The sequence below is a fragment of the Diabrotica virgifera genome, chromosome 8 (assembly GCF_917563875.1).
Source record: "Diabrotica virgifera virgifera chromosome 8, PGI_DIABVI_V3a".
NCBI lineage: Eukaryota > Metazoa > Arthropoda > Insecta > Coleoptera > Chrysomelidae > Diabrotica > Diabrotica virgifera.
In genome coordinates this window covers 196,401,278-196,423,633 of record NC_065450.1, presented here as the reverse complement: position 1 = coordinate 196,423,633, position 22,356 = coordinate 196,401,278, and the positions used below count along the sequence as shown (strand labels likewise).

Genomic DNA, 22,356 nt, shown 5'->3' with positions numbered 1-22,356 from the left:
GTCTCGAATTTAGAATAGCCTCGATTTGGCATAATACTGTGTTAAACACTTCAAAGGTGAAGTGGGAATTTCCTATAATTCGATAGAGGTGATACTTCACACTCTTTATTCCTACCTCATGGAGGCCGAATTGATGGGGGTTGCGGGGAACACCCATCTTGAAAGTTATGGAGTTTTGAGTACAGAATTCCTTAATCTGTTCCGAATTATTTTGATTTAAGAAAAAATCATAGAATTCGCGCATTTCATTTTTTGCCCCATGGAAATTTGTGGCATTGTCGCTCCAAATAATACTGGGCGTGGATCTTCTGGCAATAAACCTTTTCAGAGTAAGAATATAGGCTTCTGCGCTTAATCCTGTGACGAGTTCGATATGAACACATTTAGTGCTCATGCAAATGAAATAGGCTACGTATGCTTTGTAAAGCGGTGCCTTCCTCAAATGTGAGGACTTAATTAAGAAGAACCCCCCATAGTCCACTGAGACGACTTGGAAGGGTCTAGTGGGGAGTACACGATCGGGATGCATATCTGCCATCTGTTGAACAGAATTGGGTGTCATGAATCGGAAACAGTTTACACACTTACGAATTAAGCGTTTAATCTGTCTTAATCCGTCAATTGGCCAGTACTTCATTTTGACATACGAAAGTACTGTTTGCGCGCCTGAATGTAATAACTTATGATGAGCTTGAGTCAAGATTAGTTCTACAACTCGACATTTAGAAGGAAGTAGAATGGGGTGTTTTTGATTATACGATATGGGGGCGTGTCGGAGACGTCCTCCCACACGAATCAGCCCATCATTATGTTGTAGGAAGGGGTTGAGTTTACGAATGGCTTTATTGGTCACGAGTTTAGCATTTTTCAATTCAAGAATCTCTTTTTTAAAGTAGATACTTTGGATATACCTGATGATCGCGTGATCAGCGATCTCCATTTCGGGTGGCGTCAATATATCCGTATCTCGTGGAGAGTTATTTATTTTCTTTTTAATATTACTGATGAATCTAAAAAGATAAGCGACAATTCTTTGAATTTTACGAAAAGAAGAAGATTTAGCGAATAGATTTTCAAAGGTGTCGTTGAGTTCGTGATTTGTTGCTATGTTTGAGACAACTAACTTCCTTAATTCAGGAAGATCATCCTGAAAATGAGGAATTTGATGAAGAGAAAAATCGATGGGATTGTCTCTAATAAAGCTAGGTCCGCATAACCAGTCTTCGGTGGTCTGGGGATTATCAAAGACATTTATCCCTCTGGAAGCGGGGTCAGCGATGTTTTCGTGACTTCTGACGAAATGGAAATCACAAGGAAAAGTTTCCAACAAGGAATTGACCTTTTGAATTCTGTTTTGTACAAAAATGTTCCAAATGTGTTTTTTAGAAAGTATCCAAGACAAGGCAATTGTAGAGTCAGCAAAGAGATGAGATGAAGATATACTCAAATTTTTCTTGAAGATGTGAAAAAGTCTATGAGCCAGAGTGACTCCCAACACTATTCCACAAAGTTCCAATTTGGGGATGGTGAGTTTATTTTTTAGCGGAGAAATTTTGTTTTTAGAAGCGATAAGCCGCGACGATACAGAAAAGTCTGAGTATGTCGCTTTGAGATACACACAAGTGCTGTATATTTTTTCCGATGCGTCGGTGAAAATAATTAATTGAACATCAACAACTTTCTTTTGTAAAAGTAAGCATCGAGGTACCTTGACCTCTTCTATAGTTTTGAATGTCGATAAGAGGTTTTGCCAATTTTTCATAATGATGGGTGAGTCAATGGGTTGATCCCAGTCCAATTTCTGGGACCATATTTCCTGTATCAAGAGCTTAGCGTTCACAAGGACAGGGGATAACCATCCTAGCGGGTCATACAAAGTAGCAATGTAGGAGAGAATAGTACGTTTAGTAACAACATTAGCCAATTTGAAGATAGGAGTTTTAAACGAAAAGTGGTCGCGTTCTGAATCCCAGAATATGCCTAAGACTTTATCAGATCCCGTGAAGTTAAGACTGACTTCAGAGACGGGATTTAAATTGTGTTGAGACAGAAATTCTGAAGAACTGCAGTTCCACTTGTGGAGGAGGAAACCATGGGTTTCTAGCAAAGAAGTTAATTGTTCGAAAAGACAACTTAATTCATGAAGACTGTCAGCACCGCTGATCAGGTCATCCATATAGATAGATTCTTGCAGAACACTAGTAGCAAGTTCGTGGGTATGTTTGTTGTTGTCAGCGATGTGCTTGATAACTCTTTGAGCGATAAATGGGCTACTTGGGAGCCCGAAGGGTAATCTTTGAAATTGATAGCACCGTAAAGGCTGCTGAATATTGTCCCTAAAGAGAAAATTTAACAGAAATGTTTCAGTGGGACAAATGGCGATTTGTAGGAACATAGCCTTGATGTCGCCTACTAGTGCGAATTTAAACTGACGAAACTTAGCGAGAATGTCAAAAAGTTCATGTTGGACGACATAACCTTTGTCTATGACGTCACTGAGGGAGATTCCCGTAGACGATTTATTGTTTGGATCGAAAACTATACGAGTGGAAGTAGTAGAGTTGGATTTGAAAACGGGAAAGTGAGGGAGAAAGTAATTAGGTTTACCTGAGTCATTTAGCATTTTTAACGGCACTTGAATTATTTGTCCGTTATTGAGATATTCCGATATAATGTCCTGATATTTTTCCAATAAATCAGGGTTGAGTTGAAAACGTTTCTCGAGACTGAGAAAACGTCTTTTTGCCGAGAGAAACGAATTTCCCATGTCTATATCTTCGATAGGGAGTTTGAGATTGAGTGTGGACTCATATCGTCCATTGGGGAGAACATTAACATGTTTTACAAAATTAATTTCAGCGGGGTGATCATTAATGAGATCGGTGTTCTGAGGAGCGGCTTCTTCCAGCTCCCAGAATTTTTGTAAATGATCGGATAGTTCCTCGTTGGACACTACCGGCTCATTTACGGCGGAAGGAGTGTTATGAGAACAACAAGTAACGAGAGAGTTTGAATAAAATTCCAAAGCCTTTTTAGTATTTTTCGACTTAAGAGCAAAGTCTGGAACTGACCCTGATATCGTGTACCCGAGTAGAGTGCGTTGAAGAACGGGAAGACCTTTTCCCAAACGAATTATTTCAGGTTGAATGATATCGTTATACAGGTCTGCACCGAGCAGGATACCAATTGGGGATGTTACATGGAACATCGGATCACCTAATGGTATCTCTGAGGGTATGTTTAGTTTGCTCGCCGAAATAGAAATTTGAGGAAGCGGATTTGTTATCTTTGGGAGTACAGAGCACGAGATGTCAAAAGGAACGTCGTTAGCGACAGCGAAAATTGTTGTATCTACAATAGATTGAGACGAGGATGAGGTGGAGTTAATTCCATTGATCCGTAATTTTCCATCTCTAGTGGTGAGTGACAGTTCCTTTACGAGGTCAGCACTAATAAATGAAACCTGTGAGGCCGAGTCTAAAAGTGCCTTTGCGAAGACCCTCTTGCCGCTAGGAGCGACAAGATAGACCTGGAGTGTGCTTAATAACACCAAATGATTATCAAGCGAGGCTGCAGATAGAGCCATTGAATGTGGAGTCGAATTTTGAAGATTAACTTCCGTTTCAGGAGCTCTAACATGTGAGGGCCCCTGTTGTGAATTACCCTGTGTATGGGAGTTATTTGAGATAGCGGTTTTATTATGATTATTTGAGTTGTGTTGGCCAACAGCCGCGGAAGGGTTACTATGACCCGTTTTGTCGAAATGGAGCAACGTGTGATGACGAGATTTACAAACTATGCAAGAGAATTTGGATTTACACTGATCGAGCATGTGAGACCCAAGACAATTAATACAAAATTTATTTTGTTTGACAAAACTAAAACGTTCTTTAGAATTCAACTGCTTGAACTGAGGACAAGAGTAGATCGAGTGAGAGTCGTTGCAATAGGAACATTTCTTAGGACCTAAGCGAGGCGAAAGGTTACTGGTAGAAGTGTCTGAGGCTAGGTGTAAAGAGTGTCTGGAAGTAGTAGTCGATTTTGGTTTTGATTGAGATTGAATATTCTCAAGATGAACAACGCGTGTCTCGATTTCCCCTAGAAAATGGACAAAATCAGGGGTAGCTTGGCTACCACCGGATTGGAACTCAAGAGCCCTAATGGTAGGTGCGTCGAGTTTCTGAGTAGCGATATGTATGAGAAGTAAATGCAAGAGATCTGAAGGGGGCCTATTCAAGTTCAATAGGGCCTTGAAATTATTTGACATGACCGTATGAAAATTTCTTAATTGTGAGTGATTTGCGTTTCCAGAAATAGGAGGCGCATCAAGAATTTGAGAGATGAGAGTTTTGATAAGCGATTTAGAGTTGGCGTACCTTTGTGTCAGGTTATCCCGGGCTATTTTGTAATTGTCACCTGTGAGTGGGATATGCTCGAGAAGCGTCAAAGGCTCGGAAGTTAGAAAACTTTTGAGGTAAATGAGTTTTTCCAGATCACTTAATGTAGTATCAGATCCTATTATTGTATCAAAGGTCTCAATGAATGAATTGTATTCAGTAACTAAGCCACTAAATGGTTTTAACTGAATACGAGGGAGGTTTACTGTTCGTTGCCTAGCCATAGACTGTGAGGTTAGAGAAGAATTAGGGTCAAATTGGAGGGAGGGGGTAGCAGTCACATTAGAACTTTCAATGACCTCTAACCTTTCTTCCAATAGAGAAATTGTATCCAAATATTTATCAAAAACCACAGAGGAATCAGTAGAGGGGGTAGGTTCCTCGGGGATCGTCTCCAGCACATTTTGAGCATCGCGGAAAAGTCCGTAAGAATGTTTGAGTTGTGAAATTATTTCACGAATTTTATATTTGTTTAGAGAATTAAGAGTTGTGGGAACCGAATCAGCCAACTTGGTTATATCAAGTTTTGCGGTGAGCCTCTGTCGGTTATATTTTGATCGGTCAGCCATGTTGCGAGAATGTGAGATTAGATAGATTATTTGCAAATGTCTAAACCTATAAATCGATGCGAAAATGAGAGAATATGTACAATATATTATATATTACACGTTTAATAGTGTGAGATTGGCTTAATAGTATCACCCTGTATGAGCGCAGATTAGTATATGAAATGCAAAACTATAAAATTTCAAAATATATGCAATTTTCCAAAATGGGTATTTTTCAGCAAGTGTGAGACACCCTTAACAAGTATTTAAATTAATTAAATTGAAGGAAAAAACAATTATTTATTTTCTATAGTTTTCTAGAAGTGTAAAATGAGCTTAAGCGAAGCTAAATGTAGCAAAAACTTACAATTTATGCAAGAAAACAAAATTATTTTTAATAATTTTTGTAACCTGTGAACCAGGCTTAATCGGATTCAAAATTATAAATTTAATTTAAATCAAAAGGTTGAACAAACAATGTTAAAATTATAACACCCGTACTATCAGCCAAGAAATGAGTACACTTTTTGTATACTATAAACAGAAAAATATATTTACGAAAATAAAATAATGTAATATATGCAAATATTTTTTCATACAAACAAAACGACTCCTTTATTTGAACAAAGCAAGTAGTTTCTGAAATTGCACGTGTAGACCGGGCTTAACAACCTACCAGCTATTGTAGAGACGTGCTGGGTTAAATACTGAGAATTTGAGTGCAGAAAGAGAGGAATATTTTATTTTTGTGCCGGGGCGGCGTGGCTTGGAAATTTCCAAATGCAACAGAAAGACACTATAAATGAAAAACCGTTATTCTCAGAATAGAGATTATCAAAATATGCAAATACGAAGGACCTTGAGGATTTAATTAATAAATAATTAATATGATACGGCTCGATGGAACAGAAATGTTTAGGCAATACGTAAAGTATCCTTAACAATAGTAACCTATACTTATTGTACGGTTATAGAGTATATTCCCATAGGTAAGCTGGTTAAGAGTAGATAACGATTTTTCATATGTAATTTAAAGTATTATCTGCATAAATGGCACAAAGAATATTTGCTACGAGAGGTATATGGTTCAAAATGCATACAGTATCACGACTAATAAGTTATGTTCACATACATGTAGAGTACTTACAGTTTTATTCCTTGATGACGTGTCACATCAGAGCTCTGATTGAATTCCATAATCCATTTGGTTCATTTGTAAGGCACTCACTAATACGCTAAATAAATCATCGTCGATAATACTGAGCAGATTGAATTATCTGAGCGGTATAAAACGATAGCAAAAAAAGCCGGTAAAATGCGGCCTTTTTACGAATAGCGGGAGCGTCGATAGATTAGAGATGATTCTCGTTAGGAAGCTTTTGACGATCTGCCCCGGCGAGGGGTTCAAATGCGAGTCTCAACAATAACCTGGAGTTTCCAGAAAGGTTACATAAATACTACTTGAATTTTAAGTAATCAGTAGTACAGGGGCGTAACTAATTATTTTAGTGAGCCGTGTATAATATATTTATTGTACACATACTTTAAAAGTAACTAAATTACAGTTATGTTCGTGTTACACCTTTCTTGTATATCTTACTTAGTTCTATTTCTGCTAGGGTTAAATGGTAATCACATTAACAAGCTAAAAGTAACCCCCTGTATGGACATACAATATATATTATTTTCATACTGCAATTGTGAAAATATCATAAAATCAGGTTTAAAATATGTAGTACTAGTAGTACAAATGATTTTTTTATTAAGGGCGTAGGCGCAAAATTTTGGATCATTGCTTTTTAAATGCATTCATTTTTTAGAATCCTGAGAAAACCAATAAATATTTTTGAAAAATTTAAATGCAGAATGAAAGATTACATTATTACCGAGGGCCGAAATTCCCTTATAATTAACAAAAAATTTCTTTTGAATGAGATATTTGAAATTAAAACCACATTAAATTTTCTCTTTTTTTTTCACCCCTGTAACTTATTAAAATAAATATTACAGAAGTTTTCAGGGACTTTCGGGCCTCAGTAATAATGCAATCTTTCATTCTGCGTTTAAATTTTTCAAAAATACGTATTAGTTTTCTCTGGATTCGAAAAAATGAATACACTTAAAAAGCATTGGCTGGAAATTTTTTTTATTAACGGAGTTAATGGAATTGGTTTTCCTACATGTGTATGGCAAACTTCATGTCAATCCAAGCGGTTCTTTAAAATTCGGAGGTTTTGCAATATTTTACCGCGAGTGTATGGACTAGAAGGAAAAAATAGTGCCGCCACTCGGAATTAGTTTAATCATGTCTTTTTTGCGAAATTTCAAAAATTGAATGACGGAGATACACTTCGTTTACTTTTCGATTAGATATAGGGACTTAAAATGGTACTACTGCCGGCTTCCCACTTCAATAAGCTACATTTATGCGATATTATTATAATTTATAGACATGCAAACAAAAAGGATTTTTATATTTTTACAATAAAAAAAGTTACATGCAATAATATTAGAGTCAAAAATATATAGTCCAATCGGGATAGCATTTGACCTTGCATGCTGAGCTGAGCCCAAAATTTTATTTTTCTTATCTTTAGGGGAGTCAATAGTAGTGTAAATTTAAAATGGCGAATGTATCCCGTCGTTGCGTTAGCCGCCATCTTGATTTTAAAGAAGAACTTTTTAACTTTTCGACAAAAAGTGTCAGGACTGAAATTGTTGAAAATGCGATTTCCTATAATTTCTTTTATTACAAATTTTTTTGTGCGGTCGATATTTTCCGAGTTAAGGGGGAAAATAGTGAGTTAGAACATAATTACTGAATTATCTCGTTTATTATTAGTTTTACGACAAAAATGTACCTATACAAATGTAATTAAGTTTTATACAATTTTGATATTATTTAATTTTTTTGCTAAAATCAATATTTGAGGTAGAACGTATACGGTAAAGGCGCGAGCGTAAGACCTCATTGGTTTTATAGCAGTTGTTTTTGTTCAATATCTCCGCCATTTTCAACATTTCGACAAAAATGGTAAGAACTGAATTTGCTTTAAATAAATCGCATTTACAATAATTATTACAGTTTCTTTTTAAAAATTATTTCGTGCGGTCGATATTTTCCGAGTTAATTGTACTTACAGTAGAGCCTATATTTTTGACTATGATGTTATTGGATGTCACTTTTTTTTATTGTAAAAATATAAAAATTCGTTATCAAAGTCCTGTATTTTGGCTATATGGGGACAAATTTTCAGCCAAATCGAAGGGTATCTGAATAATGTAAAAAATGGCGGTTTAACGTTTTCTACACTAAAATTTGATCGAAAACATCAAAATAACTTGTTATAATGTCGTATAATGACATTTTTGAGTCCCTCCTGTTGAAACATTATTGTTCCATTGATACTTTATGATAAAATACACAAATTTATTTATATAAATACCGAATCACTGTAAAATCGCTAAAAATGATATTTAAAACACTCAAAAAAGACTGTTCGGGCTTAAATGCCTTATTTTTATGTTACGCAAAAGCTATACACCAAGTTTCAGATAAATCGGAGATCCTCAAGTTTTTGTGAGGAGTGATTTGACATGGAATGTGCCGGATATTTTCTGTGGAATTAGACGTATGTGAATACCACATAAATGTATACTTTACACTTATGTAGAAAACACAGAAAATTGAATTAACTATGGCTTCGATAATTTATTTTATCACCGTCACTACGGTCACCGTCACTAAAGCCATTCATTATTGTACTCATTTGCCCCAGTAAAGTAACACTTTATTGTACTGAAAGAAGAATTTTACTTTACCTGCCGCGATTAATCGAGATTTAATGTAAGTGGTCGATGGCAGTAATCGATTATTTATTTGAGTTAACTTACAATTTATTTACTTAAATTATTAAAAATATTGTACAAAATTTACGAAATTGTTAATTAAATTTATGTCAAAAAGTGAAATTCTGTATTTGGTAAAATGTGAAATTTTGTGAAATTCAGTATTTTGTAATAATATTCATATAAAATAAATCAAAACTTTACCGATTTAGTAATTATTCAATATTGCTAACTATCGATTAAAAATCGAAAGAGGCCATCACGCCAAAGTCATCTGTCATCACTGTCATAAAATTTTTATTACGTCTAAAATTTATAAAATTCTTAAATTGTAAATTATAAGTAAAGTAGACTTTACATTAGATGATTTACCATGTGATTTGTCATATGATTTGGCCATGGAGTGAAATTTACATGTTTATACTGTGTGATTTGTCATATGATTTTCTCATAAGCATTGTGTTTTATCATAAGCATTGCCATGCGGCTCGTCATGGGCTAAATCATATGACAAATCACGTGATAAATCATGTAGTGTAAAGTCAACTTTAGTGTTAAAACCAATATCAAATTGTTTTATCAAATAAAGTTTTGTATGCACCACGTCAGTAAAGACTCTATCGAACTCGTCTGTTATTCGCCTCGCTCGCTATGATATACTGCTCATAATACCAGACTCGTTTGATAAAGAGTAACTTTACTGACTTGGTACATAAATATCTATTATCGCCAACCGTCACTCAAGTCATTCATTATTGTACTCATTTGCCTTAATTTGCGGCAGTAAAGTAGCACTTTATTGTACTGAAAGAAGAATTTTACTTTACCTGCCGCGATTATTAATCAAATTAACCGAGATTGAATGTAAAGTGGTCGATGGCCGTAAACGATTATTTATTTAAATGAACTTAAACATTTATTTACTTTAACTATTAAAAATATTGTACAAAATTTGCAATATTATTAATTAAATTTATGTCAAACAGTGAAATTCTGTAGTATTTTGTAATTATATTCATATAAAATAAGTTAAAACTTTACCGATTTAGTAATTATTCAATATTGATAACTATCGATTAAAAATCGAAAGCGGCCATCTTGCAAAAGTTATCAGTCATCACTGCCATGAAATTATTATTAAGTCCAAAATTTAAAAAGTTCTTAAATTGTAAATTGCAAGTAAAGTGTTAAAACCAATATAAATTATGTTGGCGATAAAATTTTGTATGCACCACTTCAGTAAAGACTCATTTGGTAAAATCCACTTTACTGACGTGGTACATAAATATTTATTACCTGTGGCTTTAGACTTGTCCATAAACCTGCGATTTCTCGGTGCACGAGATGTTGCAGGTTTGTCAGTTTCTTTAGGTATTTCGTTTTTATCGCCTTGAAGGTAAGTATCAACTAGATCTTTCTGTGATTCTCGTCGATGTGATGTTTCTTCTTCTTGTATTAACTCAAATCGGTTATCTTTTCCTATACCTAGGGAATTTTTAAAGAATTATTATAAATGTTTGTTAATCTTAAGGAGGGCTCAAACGACTCGTGTAGTTGGCAAATACACAAGTACTTGCCAACTTGGCAAGTATATGAGCTTTGCGATTGCGATGGCAAACAGGGCGCTCACACGACTAGTACAATTTACAAGTACGCGAGCGTAAACATTTGGCTTAATAACCTTGACAGATGAATCAGTGGTGTGATCACTAAATTAGACCAGGACATTTAGGCAAAATAAATCGCTTTGTAAATACAGCACCTAGAAACTTGCAACTTTTTGAATTGTGTTCAGGATGATGCCAGGAAAAAAGGCTACAATAGAAAAATGGGTGGAAATGTATAGTTGGATTTTAAAGTGCATAAAATGCATCCAAAAGGACATAAATATGTCAAAGTGTATTAAGGGCCAGATTTTGTTACTCGAGGGTTATGGGGTTGTTGAGGACGAATATGCCATCAGAATCGACCACCGTATCCCCTGGTGCACAGGTTCACTGCTAATAATAATAATATCGTATGGCATTTTTGCCGGGGAGATCCTTTCGGACAGTTCCGGCGCCATTTACATATTTAACACTGTTTCAAGTAACTAGTGCCGATGTACACTAGCCCAGGGGGACCGACGGCTTTACGTGCTCTCCGAGGCACGGTAAGACGGCACGGTTTTTCTTTGGCAGGGCTCGAACCCACGTGCACTGGGGTATGAGGCCAGCGAATATGCCGTTACTCCACGATTCACTGCTAAGGCACGTCATCTGGAGTTTCGAGAGTTTTCGGCACTAAATTGATGCAAACAGATTACTCGGGGGTTTTTGGGGTTGCTAAATAAGAATACGCAAAAGAACCGACTCCCGGTGCACCTGGTGGCCAAACCCTCCAAAGCTCCAGAAGATAATATGCCTTAGCAGTGACCTTGGTTACCAAATGGGCAGGGGTCGGCTCTGATGACGCATTCGTATTCAGCGACCCCAAAAACCGCCTATAGTGTGTCCAACCTTGACTTTACAGTACAGGTTCTTATGCCCAACAGTGATGCCAAATTTTGTCAGAAACAGGTTTTAAGCAAATACAGTGATGAGCGCGCTAATAACCGGCAAAAAAGCACAAAAGATGGAAAACATATTAAATTGTGAGATAAAAAGAAATAAAACTAGTAGAGGTATTAAAATTAGCGATAACATATACATTGACATTATATTGATTGTTTCCCACATTTAGACGTATTAGAGGAGTATGTCAACTAAAACTGTCACTGTGACAGTGGTATTTCTCAAACTCGTCCCATACGTCTAAAGGTGGGAAACAATCAATATAATGTCAATTTTTAAGTTACTATCGCTAAATTTAACACCTCTACTAGGTTCATCCCTTTTTATCTCACAGCTTAATATGTTTTCCATCTTTTGCGTTATTTTGCCGGTTATTAGTGCGCTCATCACTGTATACTTTTTTCTATAGGATAACTTAGGAATTAATATTATTGACATTTTGTAGCTGTCAGGGATCCTAAAACATTTTTTTTAAACATAACTGAACTAACAATTAATGAACTTCAACGAATCAAAGCAACTAACTAAAATTAATTTTGCACCTAATGAGGGTGTAAACACATTAAAATGACATTAATTTCAGGTTGGAAATCAGTCATTAAGAATAACAATAAACTGCAATAGGATCCAAATTTTCCAAATAAGCAATCAGTTACTCAATACAATGTTATCAGTAATAATTATAAGTTTATTTGATATTCTATGTTATAATTTAATTTAGGTGAACTGACCATCAACAATTATAATTTTTTATTCCCAACTGTAGGACAAAATAAAACTTTACTTAAACTTGACTGACAACCTATTTTATATTTTTCTTGACATTACTTCAGAACTGTCTATACTGTCAATACATAAATTAACAACCATAGAACAACATCCACTTTTAATGTTGGATATTCTAACATTCTTAACCAAAAAAAGTTATTACGCATATCGATTATAAAATTGCTGATTACTTTTCGAAAATGACTATCACTCACAAAAAACAATGAAAAATATTGTTTTACTACAATGCTATTGACTGTAAAGGGTTAGTTTTAATTTAACATTATTAGGGCCCTACATTTTTAGAACCCCGGTAATGTTCGACGGAAAATTCTTTTGAAGAAAATCGGCATCGCCGCGCTAAAAACTCCCATAAAGATTGCATTGCCCTATGTTCGTGTACTGTAAAGTCAAGGTGGGACAGACATTAGTACCTAATCTATTTGCATCCATTCAGTGCCGAAAACCTTCGAAACTTTAGAAGATGACGTGCCTTAGCTTAGCAGTGACACTGGGCACTGGTTGGTTCTGATGGCGTATTCGTATTCAGCAACACCAAAAGACCCCCCGTGTAATCTGTTTGCATTAATTTAGTGCCGAAAACACTTAAAACTCCAGAAGATGAAAGGACCCTAGACACCAGGTGCTCTGGGTGTTGGTTCTGATGGCGTATTCATTTTCAGCAACCCAAAAAACCCCCGAGTAATCTGTTTGCATCAATTTAAGGCCGAAATCCCTCTAAACTCCAGATAAGTGCCTTAGCAGTGACACTGGGCACCAGGTGCTCCGGGGGGTCGGTTCTGATGGCGTATTCGCGTTCAGCAACTCCAAAAACCTCCAAGTAATCTGTTTCCATCAATTTATTGCCGATAACCGTCGAACCCCCAAGTGAGGCCGGGCCTAAGGCCCGGGCAAATTGAACCTAAGCGAGACACAACCTGCACCGGCTAACTGCGTAGACAGTTTTGCGCATCCTACTATCAGTGCATTCGTTCGCAGGTCTGGCTTGGGAACGTTTGTCATCGGCGTACAGTTTTCTTGGCCGTGGGACGCGTGACTCACCGCCAGATGTTTATTTTTACTTGTTTTTGTTTGCGAGATGGACTTATCTGAAATGAATACGGATGGTATGGTTCAAGTGGAAATCAGTGGGACTGCGCTTTTTATCAGTGAAATTAGATATGTCTCAGACACTCCAGAAGCCGCTAACGATAAAATTTTTTAACATCGCATTAATCATTGTAAATTAGTCGACGGATATTAGTACAGTGAACATAATAAGACGAGAACTGGACGATGATTATGAAGAATAAATTTTAAAGTTTTTTCTACTTTAATGACAAAAAAGCAAGCTCATTAGCAGTAATAAATTCAAAATTATTTTGCACATCATATTTGAAACATTATTTAGTTGAAAAAACTCATTTTTGTTAGCACAAAAATATATTAATTTGTCTGGACTAAATTACAGTTGTTTATCTTAAAAAGGATATGTTACTATCAACATTCACACAGTGTTGCCAAACTGAATTTTGCTATTTTTGGTGTAAATTTTTTCCACCGATCTCCGAGGGTACAATACCTAAGTACAATTTATTATGATAAATAAAAATATTAGCATAGTCAACACCCCGACTGAAAACTGCGTTGTCTGTGTCATTAAATTCTGATAACTTTTGGTAGACTAAAACACATTATTAAAAAAATCAGGTGAAAAATTATTTATGTTACTTAAAACGGTGATCGATAAAAATATCGTATTACCCTCAAAGTCAACTTGGCGGCATATTACATTTTTGTTTATTACGAATGAAAAACGAAATATGCAGATAGTGTTATTTTTTATGACCGATCAGTAGCGGAGGGATTATGAATTATGACCTGCAGTAATTATTGTAAATGATTGTAATCCGAGTAGTAAATTGAGGAATATGAGTTATGACCGAGCAGTAGGGGAGAGAATATTTTTAAATATGTAGGTATTATGTGCAGAAATAAAATACTCAGTGTAAGATATCTTTTTATGCACCCGCTTATGATCATAATCGATGTTTTCGAAAGTCATACCGCTACGACTACTAGGGACGTGTAAGATATTTTTAAAACGTTACTAGTTACAAGTACGGAAATACCGATTTTAAGTTGCCTACTCAATTCAGTACAAGGATCAGATAAATCAGTATTTTGTAATCAGTATTTGTACTCAGTACCACTGAGAACCGGTATCAAAAGTAACCGTTACATGTCCGCACTGATTTTGCCCGTCTCTATTCGCCATGTCGATAGCCAACGGTTGGGTTGGGTTGTGTTCAATATGCGGCACGCTAGAAAAATAAATGCACGGGTCACCCGTCCCGCAGGCGCAGGTTGTGTCTGGCTTAGGTTCAATTTGCGCCGGGCCTTACCCTGGGCACCAGGTGCCCCGTGGGTCGGTTCTGCTGGATTAGTTGTGTTCAGCGGCCCCAAAAAACCCCCGAGTAGCAAAAGTTGGCCCTTAATATGCCATGTTTATGCATTTTTTCCACCTATTTTTCTATAGTAGACTTTTTCCTGACATCATCCTGAACACAATGCAAAAAGTTGTAAGTCTCTAGAACCTCGATTTTTGACCCTTCGCTTCATTATCGAACGTATTCGTTTCGTATCTGTTTAGTATACGAAGCGAATACGTTCGATAACGAAGCGAAGGGTAAAAAATCGAGGCCTAGGTGCTGTATTTAAAAATCTATTTATTCCGGTGTTTTTAGTGCTAATGCCCTGGTCTAAATGAATAGTCGCAGTAAATGCCAATTATTTGTGGATTTAGCTTGAGCGCCCCAGCAAATATAGTTAAGTATATACTTGGCAAGTGTACGAATAATCGTGATCCCTTTGACTCGGGTAATTTTTACCGACAACAAATGGGAAACCAACGAGTTATAAATAATTGTACTATACTTTGTTCCATCACAGCATAACAACCCTCCTAGAAGAATCCTTATGTCACAACCTGTGGGAAGTAGAAATAGGGGTAGGCCAAAACTTAGATGGAAAGATGGTGTACAGTTCACCAAGAATAGCTGAAAGTCTGAAATTCTAACTGCCTGCGCGAACAATGAAGTGAGAACGCACTCGGAAGGAAAAAGATAGCCTGTACGCGCGGGTGAACTTTAAAATATAGGTACAATCGGAGACACAAATATAGAAACGTAAAGTTTGAATAGTTTCTAATAGGTCCCGTACACAATTATTATTACTGTCATTACTTTTCTTCAGTATATTTGTAGTATTTTTTTACAAAGTGATACGTAATAAAATAGATCCAACAAAAACCGCTTGTGTTGCTATAAATTATGGCATTATAAACCAAAAATTATATTTTTATATTGACTATTTATACTTTATATTACCATTATATTGACCAACAGGTTTCGGAGAAAAAGGGCGTAAGCAGTAGGGTAATAAAGTAGTAATAAAATCGTCTATTGCAATACTAAATAGAAATTAAGATGTTCGGTCCCGGTGAAGCATAAATATGGTGTCTTTGTACCAGCACCTTTTGTTAAAAGAGATATTTACAACCTTTCTCGTATCCATTTCCATAGCATTTGTCGTCATCGTTTTATTCAGTCCACACAAACTTTTCACTAATTTAAAATCAAAACTGACATTTTTTTCAGCGACATATTGCTTCATAGAAGCCCATACTAACTCTATAGGATTCAAATCCGGATAATATCTTGGGTAACCGTAACACTGAATGTCCTTTATCCTCGAGTATTTTGTCAATTTCATAGGCTTTAAACAGAGGTTTGTGTAATTTTATAATGTCGTATAATTCAAATTTCAACATGTCATCTGTAAAGGAAATATTTCGCGTTGTCAGCCACTGCTGCATTTCTGCTTTCCTGGAAGACATAGTTGGACATTTCTCAGTTTGTACGCTGTGATACGGTGCATTATCAATCACTAAAACGCTGTTCGGGGGCAAATTTGGTATCAGTTTTTCCTGAAGCCACTTTTTGTAAATGTCGTAGTTCATTGCATCATGATAATCTCCTGTTTTTATAGTAGATTTGTAGCGCAGATAAGCGTTTTTAACAAAACCACTTTCACCTCCAGCATGCACTATCACAAGCATCTGTCCTTTAGATACTGGTTTTTGTATGCCCTTGTTTGAACTATCAGACCAGCTCTTTTGGTAGGTATGAGATGAATGGACGTATGTTTCATCCATGTATATAATTGGGCGATTTGAGTTCCTGTAACGTTTCATACTACGTAAGAAATTCAGTCTAAGATGTTGAATACTGGGCTTTTCCATTAATAATTTTCTATTAGTTCTGGTTTTTCGCCAACGAAATCCCATCTTTCTAATTACTGTTCGTAGGCTTTCTATGGAACCTGAGTAGTGGTACTCCTCTGCAAATGTTCTGTGTATGCGTTTCACAGTTGGGACTTGTTTTTGTGTTATACAAAAATCCATTATATAACGTCGAAGACGCCCTATATCAAAATCGTCCAAGCACGTTTTTGAAGCGCTTTTTTTTCTCTTTTTGTTTGGAGTTACAAATGAGGAATATTCGCCATCTTCAATTAATTGCATTTCCCGAGCAATTTTTTGAACGCTGCTTAAACTAACACCTGTTGCCAATACCATACGTTCCTGCACTTTTTTCAAATCTCTACACGGTTCATTGTTTTTCGCTTCATTTATCATAAAATGAATCACGTTTGCTATCACTTCCCGTGTCTGATTATTTAAAACTTTTCCCTTCAGATTCGATTTAAACAAAATTTGCAAATTTTAAATTGATTCTCCTTTGCGGTTCGTACTTACAAAAAATGTTTCGCAGACTGTACCGACTTGTTAACGTTACAAACGGTAGATATTAAGTGAACGCTCAGTGCGAGATCCGTCGGATGACGAATGCGCATCATGGGCGTGGTTATTTTTAGACTTTCAGCTATTCTTGGTGAACTGTAGATGAGAATGGGAGAAAAATAGGCGCAGCAAACTGGCAACGGTTGGCAATGGATAGGACTGACTGGCGTAATAGACTTGGGAAGGTCGAGGCTCTTTCATAGTGCTGTAGCACCATTGATGATGATGATACTTTGTTCCACGTTAAGAACGAAACATGGACATGGGTGGCTACTCGACTGCCGATATACGATTCATTCTAATGAGTACGGCATGGCATCGGCGCGCTTCTATCGTCCATTAGAAATACATGGGGCTATCTCCGCAATGTTCTATTCTTAACGTGAAACGCTGTACAGTAACCCACTCATACGATATGACAAGTATAGGCAATTAACGATTATACGCCAAGTACACGAGTCACTTGAGCCCGGCTTTACATGATCAAGCTTTAAATGTGATGTTAGTCGAGTTACTCACATTCACGGTTTTTGCTCCGGATTTCAAAGAACCACTTGGATTGACATAAAATTTGGCATACACTTGTCAAAGAAAAAGTGGCATTGTGCCGATGAGTGCTTTTGTCCTGGGGGTGAAAGCCACTCCTTCTCGAAAGTGAAAAAGATACGTTCAAAATAAGTTCGGAAGTGGGTAAACGGACTAATTCTAAGAAACTTTTATTCTATAGAGTTTTTTCAGTCAATACTTTTTGAATCAATACCTTTTGAGTTATTTGGGAATGAATATGTTCATTTTTCAACAACAAAAAACACGTTTTTAGACGGTTTTTGGCAAATAACTGAAAAAGTAAGTATTTTATAGAAAAAAATATTCTTGTATGTATGAAATCTGTAAACCCAGAGGAAGCAGAATTGCAGCTAGGTAATGAAAAGTAGGTTATTATTCATTAAATTCCAAATCGAATATTTCAATGTGAAATAACCAAAAAATGAAGCACTTTTCGGGGAAAACTCATCACAACTTTTTAAAGTGTTTAAAAAAGTTTCATTTTTGTTTTTAATAGTTTCTATCATCAAAAGTAACCAAGTTACGCTCAAAATTAAGTTGGTCCCTCTTTTTTTGGTAAAAAAAAATCGTGAAAATCACACCCTCAGTAGCATACCAAATGAAATTAATCGCTACCGCCTCACATAATCGATTTACTTTACTTATCTATTGTTTATATTATCTGTAAGTTCCATCGGTTCAAAGTGCTTATTTTTAAAAGGGCTGTAGTTGAAATGGCTTGAACGAGTCACTAATCACTAGTAGTCTAAGATCCGAATAGGAGGTCAAAATGTACCCATCTGTTTGGCGGATGAAACATTTTTTTATTAAATTTCATACATAGACAAATATTTCTAGCATGGGTTGCCTATCAAAATCGTGTCATATCCATCCTTAAAGGGGGGCCGAAGGGGTTGAAATCAATATTCCAAACACATTTTTTTTTGAAAGTATGGTAGAATTATTTTATTTTTAAATTAAATAAGCATATTCAGTGCAATTCATAGATTATTCAAGAAAAAATTCAAGGAAAAATACTAAAAAATAAGCCAACGGTGGCAAATTTTTAAAAGACACCTCAAAATATAATGAATTTTGCGGTGGACATCAGAACTTATCATTGAATCGTGGTAAACAAAAAATTCAAAAAGATTTTATTAGCTTATGAGTTTCTCGAGGTAACGCTTTCAAGTTTTTTTAGTTTTATCTAATTTTTACTTTTTGATACCAAGAAGTCAAAACAACGAATTTTTTTGTAAAAAAGGGTGAAAATTAACATATTTATTATTGTTAAACAAAAAATAAGCATAAAATAAAACAAAAAATATCTCGACAGCTTTACCTCAAGGAATGTCTAAAGAAAATATATACAAAATACCAGGTGGGTCGGTCAAGTAGTTTTTGAGTTACAATGTCTACATCCTTTGAAAAAAGGAGTTTTGAGGAAAACGCGTTTAAAGTATTGTCAACTTTTATCTTCAATTTCTTTTTTGTCTTTCAAATCGTAAAATGATGCACACCGGAATATCTTTTTAAATCGCGGAGTAATTTACAAAAGAAAATAAAAACAGCTGTTGACCGTTGTTCACTACGTTCAAGAGTGCTGGCGTGAACCTGCTGCAAATCGAGTCAAAGCTAGGACTATTTAACACTATCGCCCTACCTTCGACTCGTTTTATAGCAAGTTCATGCCAACGCGCTTGAGCGTAGTGAGAAACGGTCTACAGCTGTTCTTATTTTCTTTTGTAAATTACTCTACGATTTAAAACATATTTCGGGGTGCATCACTTTACCATTTGACAGAAAAAAAGAAATTGAAAATAAAAGTTGACAATACTTTAAACGCGTTTTTCTCAAAACTGCTTTTTTCAGGCTGTAGACATTGTAACTCAAAAACTAATGGACCAACTCACCTGGAATTTTGAATATATTTTCTTTAGGTAAATTCCTTGAGGTAATGCTGTCAAGATATTTTTGTTTTATGCTTATTTTTTGTTTAAGGTACTAGTACACTTTAGAAGACCAAAAATGAGCATTTTTTCAAGATTTTTTTTCTCAGAACATTTATTAGAAATGAACATAAAACTTTTTACATATTAATATCTAACTCTTAGAGAATACAAAAAGTATATCTTTTTTCATTTATGCACATACACTAATATTGTAGAGGGCGCCAAAGTCGAGGCCTCGAAAAAAAGTAGTTCCGATGGCGGACAGTTAATCTCAGGATTGGGATCTCTGAAACAAAAGAATCGTACGGTATTTGAGAAAGGAAGGTTTCTTACGTGACAATTTACCACCGTTAGTGGAAAATTCCGTAAAACAAAGGTTTTACGGAAACTCGAAAAATTTTTGTGAAAAAATCGCCCGTTTTCTTTCAGTTTTTCATAGTTAAAAAATATTTGTTTTTTATTTTTTGGTCAAATTGTGGTAAATTGTCACGTAAGAAACCTTCGTTTTTTAAATCCAGTACGATTTTTTTGTTTGAGATATTCCAATCCTGAGATTAACTGTCCGCCATCAATTTTCGAGGCCTCGACTTTTGCGGCCTCTACAATATTAGTGTACGTGCGTAAATGAAACAAGATATATTTTTTGTATTCTCTAAGGGTTAGATATTAATATGTAAAAAGTTTTATGTTCATTTTTAATAAAGGTTCTGAGAAAAAAATTCTTGAAAAAAATGATTATTTTCGGTCTTCTAAAGTGTACTAGTACCTTAACAATACCTAACAAATATGTTGATTTTCACCATTTTTGCAAAAAAAAACTCTTTGTTTAGGTTTCTGAGTGATATCAAAAAGTCAAAATTAGATAAAACTAAAAAAACTTGACAGCGTTACCTCGAGAAACTCATAAGCTAATAAAATCTATTTGAATTTTTTATTTAACCCGATTCAATGATAAGTTCTGATGTACACCGCAAAATTCATTATATTTATAGGTGTCTTTTAAAAATTTGCCACCGTTGGCTTATTTTTCAGTATTTTTCCTTGAATTTTTTCTTAAATAATCTATGGATTGCACTGAATATGCCTGTTTAATTTAAAAATAAATTAATTCTACCATACTTTCAAACAAAAATGTGTTTGGAATATTGATTTCAACCCCTCCGGCCCCCCTTAAGGATAGCTATGACCCGATTTTGATAGGCAACCCATGCTAGAAATATTTGTCTATGTGTGAAATTTAATAAAAAAAATGTTTTATCCGGCAAGCAGATGGGTACATTTTGACCTCCTATTCGGATCTCGTACTGTAGTGTATGCAAACTTTGAACAGCCATATCTTAACCAATTATTTTTATCTAACAGAAAAACAAAAAATCCAACATATTCAGAAAAGCAAAACCTACATTTTTGTACTCTTTGAGATTTTTGGTATCACTAATAATTTTTCAGTTATTAAAAAAGACATTTTTTCAAAATTTAAATTTTTTAAAATTATTTTCAAAAATAAGCACTTTGAACGGTAACGATTAATTTCATTTGGGATGCTGATTAGGGGGTGATTTTCACGATTGTTTTTGCCAAAATTTTTTTTTTTTTTTTTTGAAAAAAGGGACACACTTTATTGTGAGCGTAACTTGCTTAGTTTTCATGCTAGATACTTTTTTACGAAGATTATTTTTTTCTATAAAATCCTTATTTTTTTGTTAACAATGTGTTTTTTTTTGTTAACAATGAACATATTCACTCGTAAATAACTCGAAAAGTATTGACTTAGTGAAAAAAAATTCTATAGAACAAAAGTTGCTTAGAATCTGTCAGTTTATCTATTTCCGGACTTATTTTGAATGTATGATTGTTTCACCCCGAGGAGGGGTGAAACTCACCCCCTGGTCAAAAGCGCACATCGGCACAATATCATGTTAGTTACTTCCCAAATTTAATGTCAATCCAAGCGGTTCTTTAAAACGTTTTTATGGAGGTCTTGCAATATTTTACATTGGACTATACATACAGGGTGTTTGGTAAAGAATGGGCCATAGCTTAACCTTAGATTCCTGAGGTTAAAATAGGTTGATTTAAGTTAACTTACCTTAGTACAAAAGTTGATAATAACCGAAATACAGGGTGTCAAAGTTAAACTTTTATTTTATATATCCCTATTCCACGAACATACGCCTGTTTTGGATTACTTCGACAACGAATATTTTACTGTGCAAAATAAGAAGAACGAAAGTAAATTGCGAAATACATTGTTGTTTATTGGAATAATTATTAGCGACATTTACTTTCGACTTCTTATGTTGCAAAGTAAAATATTCGTTGTCGAAGTAATCCAAAACAGGCGTATGTTCGTGGAATGGCCCATATTTTTAAATATTTCCTGACAGGCATGGGACAACAACACGAAATTTGGTAGATGGTGCTGGTATTGTACAATCTACTAAATTATGTTAAAAAAACGTTTCTGGCTACTACCAGAGGCGTACGACGGGGGAACGTGAATGGTTGACCCTTCCCAAATTCTACGCCACTGGTGGAATTGCTATTTTAGTGCAATCTTTTGATTCTACAATACTTTCTATGTAAAAAACATACTCTTCATTCGTAACGATTAAGCCATTAGTTTTCGAGATATTTGAAGCTAAAAAAGAAGCAGCATAATACATTAATCAAAATAAGTGTGCCTTTTCATTTTTAACTTCAAATTTCTCGGAAACTAATGACTTTATCGTTACAAATGAGGAGGATATTATTTGCATAGAAAGTATTGGAGAATCTAAAAATTAAGCTAAAATAGCAGTTTTATCAGTGGCGTAGAATATGGGAAGGGTCAACCATTCACTTTTCCCTGTCGTACACCTCTGGTAGTAGCCAGAAACG

General features: G+C 35.2%; 1 protein-coding gene across 2 annotated transcripts in view; it reads right to left on the bottom strand.

Annotated features, from left to right (window-relative positions):
* LOC114334531 (uncharacterized) overlaps positions 1-22,356 on the bottom strand; it is a 94,246-nt gene that overhangs the window by 43,926 nt on the left and 27,964 nt on the right. For both annotated transcript variants that reach the window (XM_050657351.1, XM_050657352.1), the window contains exon 8: positions 10,091-10,279. In XM_050657351.1, the coding sequence (XP_050513308.1) occupies positions 10,091-10,279 (189 nt within the window). The remainder of the gene's footprint in view (positions 1-10,090; positions 10,280-22,356) is intronic.